Raw genomic sequence first — 19,014 nt, 5'->3', positions numbered from 1 at the left:
AATAAATCGGTATAATGGAAAGCCGATTTTGGACGTTTTCAACTGCACTCCATCGCGGAAGCATACAAAGTTGACGGGGGCGTGTCGGAGGCGTGGCGAAGGTGGAACTGGGGAATGGATATCGGCCGAGGAGAGATGGGCGCCTTTCGCCGATAATGGAAAAAAAGTATGCGTTTGTAGCTAGAATTTAGGGCACTTTTCCTGGACCCTGTTTTTTCACGAATAAGGCCCCAAAAAGTGCCCTAAATGACCAGATTACCACCAGAGGGAATCGGGGATGACCTCCTCTGACTCCCCCAGTGGTCACTAACCCCCTCCCACCACAAAACATGATGTTTCGCAACATTTTATTTTCACCCTCAAATGTCATACCCACCTCCCTGGCAGCAGTATGCAGGTCCCTGGAGCAGTTAGGGGGTGCAGTGGACTTCAGGCAGGTGGACCCAGGCCCATCCTCCCCCTTCCTGTTACAATTGTGCTGCTTAATGCTTAGTCGTCCAACCCCCCCCCCAAACCCACTGTACCCACATGTAGGTGCCCCCCTTCACCCCTTAGGGCTATAGTAATGGTGTAGACTTGTGGGCAGTGGGTTTTGAGGGGATTTGGGGGGCTCAACACACAAGGGAAGGGTGCTATGCACCTGGGAGCTCTTTTACCTTTTTTTTTGTTTTTGTAAAAGTGCCCCCTAGGGTGGCCTGGTTGGTGTCCTGGCATGTGAGGGGGACCAGTGCACTACGAATCCTGGCCCCTCCCACGAACAAATGCCTTGGATTTATTCGTTTTTGAGCTGGGCGCTTTCATTTTCCATTATCACTGAAAAACAAAAACGCCCAGCTCACAAATTGTCGAATAAAACATGGACGTCTATTTTTTTCAAAAATACGGTTCGGTCCGCCCCTTCACGGACCCGTTCTCGGAGATAAACGCCCATGGAGATAGACGTTTTCATTCAATTATGGCCCTCCACGTATCCCGGAGCTTCACCGTAGATAATTTTGTGAACCAGAGTACAGATTTTGAAAGCAATGCGTTCTTTGATTGGGAACCAGAGTAGTTTTTCGCGAAGGGGTTTTGCACTTTAACATCGCGTTTTTCCAAAGATAAGCCTAGCTGCCGTGTTTTGAGCGGTCTGAAGGTTCTTTAAGGTTTGTTCTTTGCATCCTGCATAAATTCCATTGCAGTAGTCTACATGGCTTAGTACCATTGATTGTATCAGGTTGCAAAATATTCCCCTCGGGAAGAATTGTTTCACGCGTTTGAGTTTCCACATTGAGTGGAACATTTTCTTTGTTGTGGATGTCACTTGGCTCTCTAGTGTTAAATTGTGGTCCATTGTAATGCCAAGGATTTTCAGCTACACTGGCTACCAGTATCTTAACAGGGCTAAATTAAAAACTCTATGTTTATTTATTTACTTATTGGGATTTTGCTCACACCTTTTTGAGTAGTAGCTCAAGGTGAGTTACATTCAGGTACACTGGATATTTCTCTGTCCCAGGAGGGCTCACAATCTAAGTTTGTACCTGAGGCAATGGAGGGTCAAATGACTTGCCCAAGATCACAAGGAGCAGCAGTGGGATTTGAACCGGCCACCTCTGGATTTCAAGCCCGGTGCTCTAACCACTAGGCCACTCCTCCAGACAAAAATAAGCTAGCCCTTTACACACCTTTGAGACCTCTAAGGTCCTCTCAAAGATCATCACTATCTATACCTCGTCAAAATAGATTATACAATGTGATAACCGCCAGCGAGCCTTCTCAGAAGTAGCCCCCACCCCCATGCTCTAGAATTTGCTCCCAGAGGGGCTACATCTAAATTGATACTACCTCTAATTCAGGAAGCAGGTGAAAGCCTGACTCTTCTCCCAAGCCTTTAATACATAGGGTGACTGACTATTCTGCACCTGGACTAGCTTGCTAAACTTACTGTAACTTAGATCAGTTCTTTATATTTTGCTTAACTATACAAAGAACTTGCCTTGAGTTTAGCCAACCATTAAATTATCCCAACAGACTGTACCACGCATCTTGTTCCCTTCATATATCTGCTCTTGGTCCCTCAGCTATATGATAAGCTGTATTATAGAAAACTAGTAAAAAAGGCCCGTTTCTGACACAAATGAAACGGGCGCTAGCAAGGTTTTCCTCGGAGTGTGTATGTTTGGGAGAGTGTATGTGAGAGTGACTGTTTGAGAGTCAGAGTGAAAGTGTGAGTGTGTGAGAGAGAGAGTGAGTCTGGGTGTGAGTGTGTTTGTGACAGAGTGTGTGTGTGAGAATGAGAGTGTGTGCAAGTGTGTATGTGAGACACAGTGTGGGCGAGAGAGAGAGTGTGTGTGAGACACAGATTCTCTGTGAGAGTGAGTGTATGAGACCAAGCGAGTGTGTGAGTGACTGTGTGGCACATAGAGAGTGAATTTGATACAGTGTGAGATAGTGTGTGAGAGTGAGAGTCAGCAAGACATTGTATATGAGAGAGAGAGTGTGAGCCCTGCCCTCCCAATCCATGCCCATCCATGTTCCTCTGTCACCTGCCCCCTCCATTCATCCCTATCCAGCAATTCCCATCTCTCCCTGAGGCCTGCCCTGCAATCCATATCCATCCATGCCCATCTGTCCCCTCCATTCATCCCTATCCAGCAATTCCCCTCTCCCTGAGTCCTGCCCTTCCAATCCATGCTCCTCTGTCACCTGGCCCCTCCATTCATCCCTATCCAGCAATTCCCCTCTCTGCCTGAGGCCTGCCCTGCAATCCATATGCATCCATGCCCATCTGTGCCCTCCATTCATCCCTATCCAGCAATTCCCCTCTCCCTGAGTCCTGCCCTTCCAATCCATGCCCATCCATGCTCCTTTGTCACCTGGCCCCTCCATTCATCCCTATCCAGCAATTCCCCTCTCTCCTTGAGGCCTGCCCTACAATCCATATCCATCCATGCCCATCTGTCCCCTCCATTCATCCCTTTCCAGCAATTCCCCTCTCTCCCTGAGCCCTGCCCTCCCAATCCATGGCCATCCATGCTCCTCTGTCCCCTGCCCCCTCCATCCCTTTCCAGCAATTCCCCTCTCTCCCTGAGCCCTCCCCTCCCAATCCATGGCCATCCATGCTCCTCTGTCCCCTGCCGCCTCCATTCATCCTTTTCCAGCAAGTCCCCTCTCTCCCTTCCATGACCCCCCCCTCGCATCCATGCTCCTCTCTCTCCCATGTCCCAGCCTGGCTCGCCCTCTTCTCCCCCCCCCCCTTCGCATCCATGCTGTCGTTTCTCCCCTGCCCTCCCACTCCCATTGTTGTACTTTACTGGCCACCCTCTTCTGTCCCCCCAACATGCGTTTTTTTTTTCTTCTTGTTAAATTTACCTCCGTGGCGGTTCCGGCAGCGAAGCGTCAGGGAAGGAGGCGGTGCTCCCGACGTCTAGGTTTCCCTTCGCTGTGTTCCGCCTTCTTTTGACGTCATCCTTGACATCAGAAGAAGGCGGAACACAGCGAAGGGAAGGCTAGACGTCGAGAGCGCCGCCTCCTTCCCTGACGCTTCGCTGCCGAGCGATGCGATTGGTTGAGTGTCATTGCTCCGCCCTCGACGTCATCACGTTTGACGCGTGGGCGGGGCAGACACAAAGCGATCTCACCCCCTTCACTTTTAGAATGTTGGCTAAGAGAGGCTTCATTAGAACGTTGGAGGTGCGTTTTATATAGAGAGATCTTTAGCATCATATCTATGTTAGTTGAATGTTCTAATGCATGCTTATTAGGTGTATTATTAGTATTATGCTAACATTGTATTATATCTCTGGTATTTGAATTCCAGTGCTGTTAAATGTGTATATTTTTGATATTGTTTCAAGGTAGTTCTGTTATGAGGTTTCAATTTGCTTGAAACCCTCTAAAGACACCTGGGGCCTAAAAGTCCTGAAACCAAGACCCATATCTTGGTGGGTGCTTCCAGGGGATAGGAGTTCTGGTTACAGAGTTCCCAGAGATGTGGGTGTTGGTTACAGGACTCCAAAGCCTGGATTTCCTGGCTCAATGGTCAAGATCCCCAGACCTGTGTACTATGCTGCCAAGGACATCAAGGGCTGGAATGATTTGAACCAGCTCTCCCCAGACTACATATTAATAAGAGTTAATGGGTATAACCGATGCAAATGTAGGTAGTAAAAATTATATACTAAGAATAGTGTCATTTATTGTATTAACCCTCCCTCTGCTGCTCCTTGTGATCTTGGGCAAGTCACTTAACCCTCCATTGCCTCAGGTACAAAATTAGACTGTGAGTCCTCTAGGGACAGAGAAATACTCAGAGTACCTGAATGTAGCTCACCATGAGGAAAAAAGTGAGAGCAAAATCTAAATAAATATTCATTATGATAATCCTGAAAACCTGACTGGCTAAATGTACCTTAAGGAGAGGGTTGGGAAGCACTATAGGGATAATTCAATAAAGGAAACTATTCTTAGTATATTCATTTTTACTACCTACATATGTAGATGCAATGGTGAGCTACATTCAGGTACTCTGGGTATTTCTTTGTCCCTGGAGGGCTCACAGTCTAATTTTATACCTGAGGCAATAGAGGGTTAAGTGACTCACAAGGAGCAGCAGTGGGATTTGAACCGGCCACCTCTGGATATCAAGAGTGGTGCTCTAACCACTTGGCTACTCCTCCACTTCTTCTGTTATAGTGACGCTATATTGTATGTATAATGTTGAAATATTATAGTTTGTTGCAAGATCTCTTTTGCTAATCAAATGACCTTATCAATTACATTTATAATGCATTATGTTTTATATTAACAGAAAGGGGGCGCACTAATCAACACAGCAGTAACTAAAGCTACCCCTGCTGTAAAGACAGCCTACAAATTAGTAAGTTCATTTTTGCTTCCTTTGAATTTTCTTTAAAAGATATAGAACCATATGTGGCCAGTTTATCTTATTTTCTTTTACTAAGATAAAATCAAAATGGCTCTTGTATAACCAGAATTGCCAACTAAACTGCAGCATTAAGAAGAGGTTTATTAGAATATATGCTTTGGCAGAGCATTATAGTGGATCTTTAAAATGAATAAGCAAAATAACCGATGTACAACAGAATTGTAAAGGCTCTTTAGAGGTGTATATATTTATTTTTCCTATAAAGAAATGTTATTAACCAGTCATTCTGTGTTGAATTTTTCCTTTTAAACTGTAATGGGAAATGCATAAGTAGGTTTCTTAACTTACCAAGATTGCTCATTTATTTAGATTGAAAACATGAGTAGATGATGTAGAGGGGCATTTTTGATATGACGACTAAGTCTGAATTTGGACGTTTTACAAAAAACGTCCAAATTCAGAACAGAAAAGTTGGTCATTTTCAACAAAAAGAAAGTCTGTCTTTCACTTTTGAAAATACTATTTGGAAAAACGTTTTGTGATTTGTACGTTTTATTTTTTGGTCCATTTTCAAACAAAAAATGTCCAAATGCAAAACGTCCAAAATAGAGGAGTGCAGTGGGCTTTGATCCTGGTGACATGGGTTTTATTCCCACTGCAACTGCTTGTGACCTTGGGCAAGTCAAGTGCACGAGGGGCATTTTTGGATATGACGTCTAAGTCTGAATCTGGACGTTTTTGTAAAACGTCCAAAATCAAAACAGGAAAGATGGTAATTTTCTACAAAAAAAAAAAAAAGTCTGTAATTTTCTACAAAAAAAAAGTCTATCTTTTCCTTTTGAAAAAACGTTTTATGATTTGGATGTTTTATTTTTTGGTCCATTTTCAAACAAAAAATGTCCAAATGCAAAATGTACAAAATACACAAGAAAATCCACAATAGAGTGAAACCATTCACATGCTCTAAGTGTGGTGAAAGCTTTGGTTGTAATGTAAATATCAAAGTGCATCACAGTGTCCACACAGGAGAGAAGCCATTTGCATTTATAGAGTGTGATAAAAGCTTTGGTCAGAAGGTAAACTTCACAATGCACCAGAAAATACATACAGGAGTAAAACCATTTACATGTTCTGAGTGTGGTAAAAACTTTGGTTGGAAAGAAAGTCTCACGGGGCTTCAGAGAATCCACACAGGGATGAAACCATTTACATGCACTGAGGAGGTAAAAGCTTCAGTTGTATTGGGACAGGTAATTAGGGAATGTACACTTTTGCTATGCAGTATGGAAAAATAGCACTCTGGTATTTAGATATATATAATGAGACCTCCTTTTTTATCTATAGATCTGAATTCAAAGCCTGAATCTACTGATAAACAATAGACACAAGGCTCAGATATTATTAAAAAAAAATAGAAAGCTTGGCATCAGGTAGAATAGTGGAAAAGTGACATCCCAGGAAAGCAATAGGGCATCCTTGGGGGCACTGCAGTGAAATTTATAAAATGCTCCGAGGTATATATCTCACCATTGCTCCTTTACCTTGTCTGCTGAGCCCCCCAAAACCCACTACCCCCAACTGTACATCACTACCATAGCCCTTACAGGTGAAGGGAATTTCAATATGTGGGTTTCTGGTGGGTTTTGGAGGACTCACAGTTTCCTACACGTGTAACAGGTATGGGGAGGTAGAAGCCTGGGTCCACCTGTCTGCAGTGCACTGCACCACTACTAGACTACTCCAGAGACCTGCATGCTATTCTAATGGACCTGAGTATAACATCAGAGGCTGGCAAGTAATATTTTTAATCACATTTTTAGGGAGTGGGAGGGGGTTAGGGACCACTGGGGGAGTAAGGGCACCATTTTGTGTGGAGTAGATGAGTAGCCTAGTGGTTAGTGCAGTGCACGTTGATCCTGGGGTAGTGGGTTCAATTCCCACTGCAGCTATTTGTTATAAAAACAGGTCTGTCCCTGTTCCTGCTCCAGCCACCCTGCATGTACCTCCTGCCACTCCACTCTCCTTAATTCTCTGTTTCAACCAAAGCGTGTTTGGCAGTGACTAGAAAAAGGGCTATTTTTATATATAGCACCTGTCTTGTGGAATTTGCGCCCACAATCTTTGCAGTCAATACAGTTGTTGTCACATTTTAAATGGCTTATTATTTTGTAGCTGCATTTGATGTTCTTCCTGAGGATCAGTGGGCTTGATTTGATGTTCTGATACTTAATGATGATTGTGTTTTTATTATATTATTTCTCTGTGTTTTTATGGTGTGTATGTGCTTTGCTATGATATATGTAGTTCTTTTCATTCTTTTTATTTTAATTTTTGATTGTACACCTCTGTGATTTCATGTGAAGTTTAGTGGTATATCAAGACTAATAAACTGAAAACATGTGCTTCCTGCCTCTTCCTTAATCTCTCCCTGCTTCCCAGAGATGTGCTTCTTGCCTCTTTCTCACTCACTTCTCCACCCAGCCTAGGTCTATCTTGCTGTCTATCCCCTTAGTGTGGGCCTCTTAACATCTTTCTGCAGGTCATCAGCAGTGGGAGGTCTTGTTGCTACTGCTAATGTTAATGCTGTCTCTTGCTCTCTATCTCTCTCCTTCCTTTCTTTCTTTCTTTCTTTCTTTCTTTCTTTCTTTCTTTCTTTCTTTCTTTCTTTCTTTCTTTCTTTCTTTCTTTCTTTCTTTCTTTCTTTCTCTCTCTCTCTCTCTCTCTCTCTCTCTCTCTCTGCCTGCAGGTGGGCCTGCCTTTAAGTTTTGAATATGCTTTCATGCAGGCAGAGAAGTAGAAGCTGCAGTAAGACCTCCAACAGGTTGTGCATGGCAGAGATGCAGAATGTATGGCATGCATGCTTCTTAGAGGGATCATTGATCCCCACCAAACTTTGGTTTTCTTAAATTTAAAGGATAGCTCTGAATGATTACGTGCTAAAGTAGTGTGGTTGCAATATTAGTGCAGATTTTGCTCCGACCTGAGGAAGGAAGAGGTAGTGCCCTAAAGCTAGTCAAGAAATCAAATTAGTCTACAAAATAATGAACTTGTACAGTATAATCTCAATTATCTGACCTTCGCTAATTCAACCATCTGGCATATCCAGCAGACCCCCCACTCCCCCCCCCCCCCCATTGATGTCATCACATTTATTTCTATTAAAAAATCTTTGCTTTAAAGCAACTTTTGAAAATCGGGAAATCTGTGCCTTTGTTTATGCATTGTTTGAGGGGCTTATGCTGTGTTTTCCTTATTATCTGACTTCTCACTTATCCAGCAACGGGTTGGTCCTGCTTATGTCAGATAATCGAGACAGTACTGTATTTATTTTTTAACCCTGATTTCTGTGCAGAATAAGTGCTGTTATTTGATGTGTTACAGTTAACAATTTAGCTTTTTTAGAACTGAACTGATAGAGGAAGATAAAGTTGGTTTTGTTTTTTTTACATTAGAACCATTAAACATTCGGTTTAATCTTCTTTTAGATATTATAGTGCCTCATAATTTAAAGACCATCATTTTTATACATTCCCCCCCACTGCTGCACAATCTTCTACAGTCTCTTCAATGAAATAATATCTGCCCAAGAAAGGAGGCAATAACACTTTAAGAACATAAGAAAATACCATACTGGATCTCACAAATAGCCCAAGTCCAGCATTCTGTGGCTCAGAAGATGTACCCTAAAGTTCTCTGATAGGAGGTCCCATTCACTGTTTTTTCTTAGCCCCTGGCCGTAAAATGTTGTATTCCCCAAGCTTACTTGGCTAATAGATGTTAATGGACCTCTCCTCCAGAAACTCATCCAACTCTGTTTAAAAAAAAAATCAACTATGCTTAGGTCTTGACCACCTCCTCTGGCAATGAATTGCACCCTCAGGGTGTTCTCCTTGACCACTGAATAATAAAAGACTAATGGAATTCTGGTATTTCATTTCTGACTTATCTGTGAGACATAATGGTAGCAACCTGAAGGTCGTAGACAACTGCAAATGAATGCACCCAGAGAAAAATAATCCCAGCTCTATCTATACAATACTAGTAAAATGTAGAAGATAGTAAGGCAATTGTAAACTGGGGAAAAAAAACTTTCTTAAATTTGCTTTAAATCCCTTACCAGTTAGTTCCCTGGAGTGCACTATAGTCTGAAACTGTTAAAAGGGTAAAGAGCTGTTCTTATTTCCTTGATACACACCAGTCTTGATTTTATAATCCCCCATTGCAATCTCTTCTCAATTGTTCCTTTTGCAAGCGAACAAACCCCAGCCCTTTAAGCTTTTCTTCATAAGAGAGCTTTACAACCCCTTTTTCATGTATTTCGTCTTTGCCTTTTGGAAAGGAAGTAATTAGAACTGCATATTTGCATATTATATTCAAAGTGATGACACGCCATAGCTTTATACAGAGGCATTATAATATTTAATAATTCCAGGTTTTTTGACCACTGCTGCACACTATGCTGAGGATTTCAGTGTATTGTCAACAATGACTCCAAGATCCTTTTGCTGAGTGGGAATGCCTGATATGGGAAGTAGCATTGTGGAGACAAAACTAGGATTATTTTTTTTTAACAATAAGTTTTTATTGAATTTTGAAATATGAAAAAAAAACCCAGCTCACTGTGCATAATCGTAACTGTACATCATAAAGCCCACAGAGAACCTCTAAACTCCTTTCCCCAACCCTACCTCTATCCCAGTTATACCAAATCCTGAACCCCAAACTCCATTAACCCCTCCCTTATCTAACTCCCCCCCCTAGTCCACTACTCCCCCCCCCCACCCGCTGTATCTTTACCCAGTAATGGGTCCAAAAGGATTATTTTCTTTATGCACATCACTTTGCAGTTGTCCACCACTTTAAGGTTGCTACTATTATTTCTCACAGGTAAGCCAGAAATTAGTTACCAAACATTCCATTAGTCTTCCATGCTTCAGAGGTCAAGAAGGACACTGTGAGAGTATATCTTCAACGTGAGGATCAAGCTGACTATACATATCATCACTGTAACTACAAATGTAATGTGGAAATCTTGGTCCCATGGTAAAAAGTTATTCTGTTATTGTCTGACTGGGGTCATATTTGAAGTCATCAGGAACTAGTTCAGTGACTTAAAGGTTATATTTGGTTTGCTGAATTAAAATTACATTTGTGATCACCTATAAAAATGGATTTTGAATTCAGTTACTTTAATTACTTATATGATAATTTCTGGTAGATTATTTTATGATGATATAAGCAAGGATATATGACCACCTCTCCTGGGAAAGCTAAAAAAAAAAAGAAGCAAAAAATGATAAACATAAAATCTCAACGTATGTAGTTTGAATATTTCAAATGCTTTTGTTTTTTTGCAGGGATAGCTTTAAAAAATGTTTGTTTAAAATACTAAGCAAATTTTACACTCAAATCATACACTGTATATAATAAATAAAGAACTTCCTGAAGCCCTTTTGCTGATGATGGTTGAATAGGATGAGCAGTGAGCATGTAAGGCCAGTCTATAGATAATAGGAAGCCATTCTTTTTCCCCAATAACTAAATAATTTCCCTCTTTATTTGTGAGTCTGAAACATGAGAACATAAGAGTAGCCATACTGGGTCAGACCAATAGCCCAGTATCCTGTTTCCCAACAGTAGCCAAGCCAGGTCACAAGTACCTAGCAGCAGGGGCGTAGCCAGCCCTCGATGTGGGAGGGGGGCCAGAGTCCAAGGTGGGGGGGCATATTTTGGTCCGCCGCCCCCCTCCTCCCCACCCACTGCCGCCGCTGTTAACATATCTTGACTGGCAGGGGTTTCCAATTGCCACCAGCTGAAGCACTGCTGCCACAAATAACTTGGCTGGCAGGGGTCCCCAACACCCACCAGCTGAAGCCTTCGTCCAGCACTGGTCTCCAGCACCGCTGCATTTCCTGCGCTTCTTTCTCTTCCCCTCACATCTGGCACTAAAAGGAGTGTGCCAGACATGAGGGGAAGAGAAAGCAGGGCAGGCAATGTTGGTGGCACCGGAGACCAGCGCTGGACGAAGGCTTCAGCTGGAGGGGGGTGGGGACCCCTGCCTGCCAAACCAGGGGCCCAGAGCAAATTTGGGGGGCCCAGGTCCCCGTGGCCCCACATAGCTACACCACTGCCTGGCAGAAACCCAACTCATGGCAACATTCCATGTTACCAATCCCCGGGGAAACAGTTGCTTCCCCATGTCTGTCTCAATAGCAAACTATGGACTTTTCCTCCAGGAACTTGTCCAAACCTTTTTTAAACCGAGATACACTAACTGCTGTTACAACATCCTCCAGCAGAGAAAATATAGTTCCTCCTATTTGTTTTAAAAGTATTTCCATGTAACTTTCTTGAGTGTACCCTAGTCTTTGTACTTTTGGAATGAGTAACAAATCGACCTGCTTCTACTCATTCTACACCACTCAGGATTTTGTAGACTTTAATCATATCTCTCCTCAGTTGTCTTATTTCCAAGCTGAAGAGCCCTAACCTCTTTAGCCCTTATACAAGAGGAGTTCCATCGCCTTTATCATTTTGGTCACTCTTCTTTGAACTTTTCTAATTCTGCTATATCTTTTTTGAGATACGGTGACCAGAACTGAACTCAATACTCGAGGTGAGGTCACACCATGGAGCGATACAGAGGCACTATAGTATTTTCGGTCTTATTCACCATCCCTTTCCTAATAATTCCTAGCATCCTGTTTGCTTTTTGGCCACCACCATAATTCATCAAAAGATAGCAGCACTGGCATGCTACATATGTTCACTTGCTCTTTTAACTATCTTCCTTCACCTCAGTTGGTGAGAAATGTCTGTGGAGAGGCTGTTTTGCTATTGCTTGTTAAATGGAAGTATGCAATGAGCATTCATTGGTGCCGATCCTGATAACAAGAATGAAGGTGAGGAATTTGTTCACATGATCGTGAAAGCTGATAAAACATGGACTCATTTTGAGTCAGAAACAAAGTACCAGTCCATGGAGTATCAGACAAAACAAAGGAGGAGGAAAGGTCCCTCATGCAAATGTGAGCACGGGAATAAGTGAGGAGAACTCAAAGATGGTATTCAAAAAGGTTTTAATTCTCACATTTAAAATCTTTTTGAATATCCTCCTTGAGTTCTCCTCACTTTTTTCCTGTGCATGAGTCCCGTGGAATATCGTCACAAAGGTTCACCTATGAAGAAAAAATACAACCTTCTGATGGAAAAATTATGGCTACAATCTTTTGGGTCATGGAAGGTGTTCACATCGATTTCCTTAAACTTGGTACAACTGTCAACTCATGATGTTACACTGCAATCCTGAAAACTTTGAAAGAATAATTTAGAAAAGTTTGAAAGCCCAAGATGGAAATTTTCTTGCAACATGAAACACTAGGCCTCACATAGCACAAAACACCACATGGGCAATTGCACATTTGTGTCTCATAGGCTCACCCAACATACCTCTTTAAATCACCATGTACTGTCATAAATACATATGTTTACTTTAAAGTTTGATTTACGGTGAATATTACTTGTTTTTAATTCTTAATGTTTATTTGTACCTTGCTGTATGTGTGCTGGGCATTAAGTAGTGCCTTTTCCAAAATATGTATATTTGCCAGTTCATACCACTGTACATATAATAGGGCCTACATTTTCTAAGGTTTACTCCATAATAGAATTCTAACGAAAAGAATTGGAATTCAAAATTAATGAAAAACATAATGTATACATGATGACATGATACAAAATTATGTCAAATGCATTTGAAAGTCACAGAGCAAAGTATTACTTAAAATAAAATCAGTTTAAGCTGTATATAATAGCAACAACAAAAGCCTATGGTTTGTATCAATATAAATATAGTACACAGGAAAAATCCTTGAGCTCAGTGTACAAAAAAACCTTGGAAACCCTTTTAAAAAAATGTGGAAGACCTCTATACATGTTTCAGCTTGAATCTGTGTCAAGAGGAGATGATTCAGTTATAACGGGTTTGTTGGAATTCCAAGCTTGATTCACCCCAAGTATATAGAAGACATGCAGTAACAACATAGGGCTTCTTTTGCAGCTCAAAACTTGTAAGTGAGACCCTCTGGAAAGTTTCTTGCATTTTGATCTTTTGAGGCTGTTTCCATGACAGCTCTATTACTTGTGTGCACTTGTGACATTATGTAGATAGATATCCTGCATGGTCTTATAAATTTCATGTTATTGGAAATTGTATCCTTTTATTAATACCATGCCTCTGAAGTGGTCAAGAAATGAAGAAATGTAGGGTGCAGAAATCCAAAGAAGGTGGAAGGCTGATATGCATGGATGAGACCTTGGGGCAATGGTGCTTCAGGTTCTCACGGTGGCAAAACAATGTGACACAGTTGTGACCAAGGCCAGAAAGATGCTTGGCCACATAGAGAGGGGCATAACCAGCAGAAAAAATGGAGCTGATAATGCACTTGTACAAGCCATTGGTAAGACCGCATTTCGGGTACTGGGTTCAATTTTGCAGGTTGTATCTTGCCAAGGGTGTAAAAAGACTGAAAGCTGTTTGGAGAAAAGCAGCCAAAATGGTATGGGGTCTGTACCAGAAGATGTACGAGAAGAGACTTGAATATGTATACCCTGGAGGAGATGAGGGATAGTGGGGAGGTATGATAAACATTAAGGAACAGAGCAACCTTTTCCAAAAACAGAGAGGCTATAGAACTGGAGGACATTAAATGAAGCTGCAAGGAGTGGCCTAGAGGTTAGGGTGGTGGACTTTGGTCCTGGGGAACTGAGGAACTGAGTTCGATTCCCACTTCAGGCACAGGCAGCTCCTTGTGACTCTGGGCAAGTCACTTAACCCTCCATTGCCCCATGTAAGCCGCATTGAGCCTGCCATGAGTGGGAAAGCGCAGGGTACAAATGTAACAAAAAAACTTAAAAGCAACATCAGGAAATACTTTTTCATGGAGAATGTGAGAGATGCCTGGAATGTTGTTCTTCAGAAAGTTGTGGGGTAAAAAAGATGTGGGGCAGCAAAGAGAATTTCCTGTTTGGCATGAAGATGGAATAAAAGTGTAGAACATTTCTACTTGCAGTAAAATTTAAATGACTTTCATAATTTAAAGACTTAGAGGAGGGTAGTCTGCACTGGGCATAAGCTGCAACCGTAAACACAAAGGTAGAGTAAAAGACATGAATGAAGTCAGTTGCAGGTACAATCCCAGGTCATCTCTCTAGTTGGACTGGATGAGCCATGCTGATCTTTATCAGCCGTCATTTACTATATTAACAAACACTGTGAGCTTTGTTCTGTTTGACAAGCTTGAACTTTCAATTCCAGAATTTTCTCTTTGTTCATACTGCAGACAGAAGCCAGATACAGGCTAAATATCATGTTAATATCAATCATTTCTTTTGACATAGAATGACAGAGAAAAAAAAAGATTTTTGGAATGAAAGAGAGAGAGAGACGAGCAATATACAACATGAGCATGTGGATCTTTGGTCATCAAGGGCCACAAACAGGTCTATCTGTAATGAATATTCATTAGACAAATATTTACAGACATTTTGAGCTGAGAAAAAAAGTTAATTTTCATAGCTTAGCTATCCTGAAAACTTGTTTGTGGCCCTTGAGGACCAGAGTGGTGCATTCTATCAGGGCCGCAGAGTGACTGAACAGGGCCATGGGTAGGACCGCCGCCGCTCCCCCCCCCCCCCCCCCCCCCCCCCCGGACTGTTGCATAGCCAGACAACAAAAATTGGGGGGTGAAGCCCAATGTGGGGGGTGCAAATTTTGCTCCACCTCCCTACCCCCCCCACCAGTAGAAGCCTTCCTCCCCCCCCCCCCCCCCCCCCCCCCCCCACCAACAGAAGCCTTCCTTCAGCGCTATTTTCCACCACATTGCCTGCCTGTACACGACGTGAGGGGACAAGCAGCCACAGGGCAGGCAATGCAGTGGAGAAGGCTTCTGCTGACGGGACTTGGGGACCTCCGTCAGTCCAACCAGAGGCCCTGAAGCCCTTCCTAGCCTCTAAGGGGGGACCCAGCGCCGGAGTTTTCTCTCTTCCTGCTTCTGTTGGGATGCGATCATCCGGGTCCCATCAGGACTAGGAGAGAGAGAGACCCCGGCACCGGGCCCCCCTTGAAGACTGGGCCCGGGGGAATCTTGTCCCCTTTCCCCCCTCTCAGCGGCCCTGCATTCTCTAGAACCTAAAATGGTGTACACCTTGACTAAGCCAAACTGAAGGATAAAGGAAAAGTATATCCACCCTGGTCATATTCCAATTTTGTCATTTCATCTCAGAATGTTACCATTTTAGTTATGTCTTCCAATCGTTGTTTTACAGTATCCTTACATACCTGGTAGCCACCAGGTCACATGAAAAATTGAGCTATGTACAATTCTTTTTGGTTTATGGTTGGGTGCAGTTCCATTGAGCCAATTGGGTACTTTGTGAGTTAGCAGAGCCCTGACATTGTTCTGAATTTGGCCGCTCACAGGGGAATATCCAGAGGAGCACGTATAAGGATTTCAGAAACAACAGCTTTAGAAGTAGCATGTACAGGTTACCTATTGGTATCAGCTCCTCTGTACTTCAGAAATATTGCACATGAAACAGTGGGAGGGGCACAGGATGTAATTCTCCTTAAAGGTCAAAATCTTTCTTTGCACTACAATAACTTGATTGAATAAAATTTCATTATTCTGAAGCTGATGGATCTTGATCCTCTGAGCAACGCTTGCATCCTACTGAGCTGCTCTGATCCCCTTTGTTTTAATTTTCTAGGCAAAAAATCATGCCAAGCAGGGAATAAAAGACATGAAGATTAAGTTAAAGCAAAAGGTGTGTAGCATTTTAACTTTTTTCTTCCTTTGCACTGCTTTGAAACATATCACATGAGATTTGTTTTTAATGACTTTTGAAATATGCTAAGCGCTTTGTTCAAAGATACATTTTTTATAACAAGCCCTCTGGCAACTATCTGTCATTCTGTGGCTGCAGTCAGTAGTCTCTTTTGTAATTTGCATATTATATCATGGAACAATAGAGGTCTTAATCTTTTAACAGACTGTATGCTTTTATGAAGTTGATAGCTTTGATATCACAATTGAAGCCTTTGCTTCAAGCTGAGAATTTAAGGCAAGAGAGTCCTTACTTAGCCTTAAAGGAACTTCAGAAGGTGCAAACATCTATTTTAGTTTCTGAAGATCTGCACTTGTGTGTTGTCATTTTTTTTTTAATAGGATGAGCCCTGATGTATTTGGAGATACTTTTTTCCCTTTTATACTTATTGTGCTGTATCCCCTTCGTTTGGAAATAAAAAAGAAAGATGCATGTGTTTAGTGGTTTTCAGTATTTATTTCTGAAAAGGAAATTCCATTTCAACCTGTTCTTTTTATAGCAAAACATTAATAAAAGATCTCTGTGTTTTAACATTATGAGCTATTAAGAATTATAGTTGTTAGTATATGTGGAGGGGCATTTTTGATATGTCTAAGTCCGATTTAGGACATTTTGCTGAAAACGTGTAAAAATCGAGTTGCAAACATAGCCATTTTCGAACCAGAAAAGCATCTTTTTGTTTTGAAAATTGCTGTCTTCTATATGTTTTTGTGGTCAGTGCATCTATCTTTTGGTACCATTTTGGTAAAATAATTTTTTTTAAGTCCTAGGAAAACACACAAAAATAAGCCTTTGGGATGTCTGGGGGCCAGGATTCTTAGTAGACTGGCCACACAGATATCCTAGCAGAGTAGGGGGCAGCCTAGGGGACATTGCAGTGGACCTCACAAGGTCCCAGGTACACATCTCACCATAACCCCCTTATATTGTATGATGAACCCTCCAAGAATGGCAGAAGAGAGGGTCAAAGTACACATAATAGGAACAAACTGAAAAAACACCAAGGGCCATCAAGTATGGGACAATCAGGAATTCTTTATTGGTAGACCAACACGGGCTGTGTTTCAGCATAAATATACTGTACCTAACTGTATACCAGTACAATAGCCCTTAAGCTTGCAAGAGTCACTTGTGTGTAGGTACAGTTGATATTTGGTGGTTTTTGGAGGGCTCACATGTTCCACCACAAGTGTATCAGTTAGGGTGGGATATGGGGCCTCCTCTATAGTCTGACCACCTGACTGGCTATTCCAGGGATCTGCTTGCTGCTCTATGAGGATTGGCCATTTTATGTTCAGCTGTCATAGAGCCTGGTATTTACTGTCACTTTTACCTCTTAGGGGAGTGAGAGGAGGGTCACTGGGGGTTAAGGGGAGGACATGCCTTTCTCACTCCAATAGTCATCTGATCAGTTCAGTCACCTTTTTGGAACTTAGTCATTATTGAAACAGATGCAGCCTAAAATCTCATATTTTTTACCCTGAACACTTTTGCAATGTTCCATTATCACAGAAAAGCATAAGACACACCCCTGACACCCTCCCTTGAGATTTAGACGAACTGCATAGAAAAACCTTTGAAAAGTGGGTTTCAAAAATAGTGATTTGGAGGTTTTTGCAAAAAAAGTAGTCTCTCTGCCACATTGTGCTGTTTTATGGATGTTTTTCTGTTTTGAAAATTAACCCCATAGCATATTTGTCTATGTTTTATTTTTTAATTTGTTGATTTTATTGCATTGATTGTTTATATAGGAGTATGGTATATAAATTTTTTAAAAATAATATTGTTTTGTTTTACTAAACATGGTATTTTAATCACTGTTTCATCAGAATCAATGGTAAATTTTAGTCATGGTATAATCACTGCTGTTAATTTAGAAATTTTGGTCCTGTTTTATAACTGGCCATCTGTGAGTTCAAAAATGTGGTTATTTCTAGCCTTTTTTTTATCAAATAGGCTCCCAGAACCATACACAATAGTGCAGAAATGCCAACACATATTTATACCTGCTCCAAAGTTGGTGTAAATGTATTTTTATGTCCTCTACTGTACCTGTATATTTTATAAAATACACATATACATCCCAACTGCACCATCACTGTGCATGAACTATGCCCTCAGGAATGGTGTGCATAGCAGGTTTTATAAAAGTAGGCACCCATGCTTATGAATCACATAGTTTGATACCAGCTTTTTTCTGCTCCCTTAATGTTGAAAGCACAGGTTTACAGCTACATAAAAGCAGTGCTTTTTTTTTTTTATAGAAAATAAGGGTACTTGTACTTATACAGGGCCAGCCTTAAGTATGGGGTCACTATCTATGGCCCTCCCCTACAGTAGTCACACTCATTTTACCAGGCATGGAGCATATAATAAGGCAGGAAAACAACAGTGTTCCACAGGAGAACATGAACAGAACACTGGAGTGAAAGATGCCAAACACAGTCTCCAAGGTGATCAGAAAAGATGTTTATTATCCAAATATAATGGTGCTGACAATATGATCCCAACACAGGTCGTTTTTCGGCATCAAAGCCTTCATCAGGGGTTCTTATGAGCCAGCTATAAAACCATAAGACAGTGTTTAATGTCACAATACCAAGTGAAGAAATTAAGCTCTGCAAGCAGCAATCACAGGGACCAAACAGAGCGTCTTCAAATATGAACAGCAAAAGGAGATGTGTTGTTTGGTGTTGGGATCATATTGTCAGCACCATTACATTTGGATGATAAACATCTTTTCTGATCACCTTGGAGATTGTGTTTGGCATATAGTGCAGCTTGCCAGTTACGTTATGTTTGAGATTGGATTTTTGAATCTCCTAAATTTTGTGATTATCGCTTTGAAAGCATGTTGGGTGATGGACTGGCATTATCGTACCTGATTCATGCTCGTTATTGATTACTACCCGTCCATTGTAAAAATCATATTCTCCTTCAACCCATGAATTGGTCCTGGATGCTTTTAAAACGAAATATGGTTTGCATTTGAATGTCTCCAAATACTTGCCCTTAGTAGGAAATAAGGATTTTCCTCTTGGACTTACTGATTCACGTTTTCAACAATGGGCATCCCACGGTCTAGCTCTAATACAACATGCACTTGAGAATGACAAACAGCAAATATTAGATTATAATACCTAAAATACCACTTAACTACTACAACCACAGGCCTGGTATGCATATCAACAAATGCATCATTACATAATCACATTGCTACGTAGATCTCCAACAGATTTTACTGAATCTATGTTTGATGA

The 19,014-nt window shown here is 41.6% G+C and overlaps 1 protein-coding gene across 3 annotated transcripts in view; it reads left to right on the top strand.

The window, feature by feature from the left end:
* DENND1B (DENN domain containing 1B) overlaps positions 1-19,014 on the top strand; it is a 537,680-nt gene that overhangs the window by 440,469 nt on the left and 78,197 nt on the right. For all 3 annotated transcript variants that reach the window (XM_030206247.1, XM_030206246.1, XM_030206245.1), the window contains 2 exons: positions 4,793-4,861; positions 15,638-15,694. In XM_030206247.1, coding sequence (XP_030062107.1) covers positions 4,793-4,861; positions 15,638-15,694 — 126 coding nt within the window. The remainder of the gene's footprint in view (positions 1-4,792; positions 4,862-15,637; positions 15,695-19,014) is intronic.

Source organism: Microcaecilia unicolor, chromosome 6, assembly GCF_901765095.1.
Source record: "Microcaecilia unicolor chromosome 6, aMicUni1.1, whole genome shotgun sequence".
Classification (NCBI taxonomy): Eukaryota; Metazoa; Chordata; class Amphibia; order Gymnophiona; family Siphonopidae; genus Microcaecilia; species Microcaecilia unicolor.
This window is presented reverse-complemented; position numbering and strand designations above follow the sequence as displayed.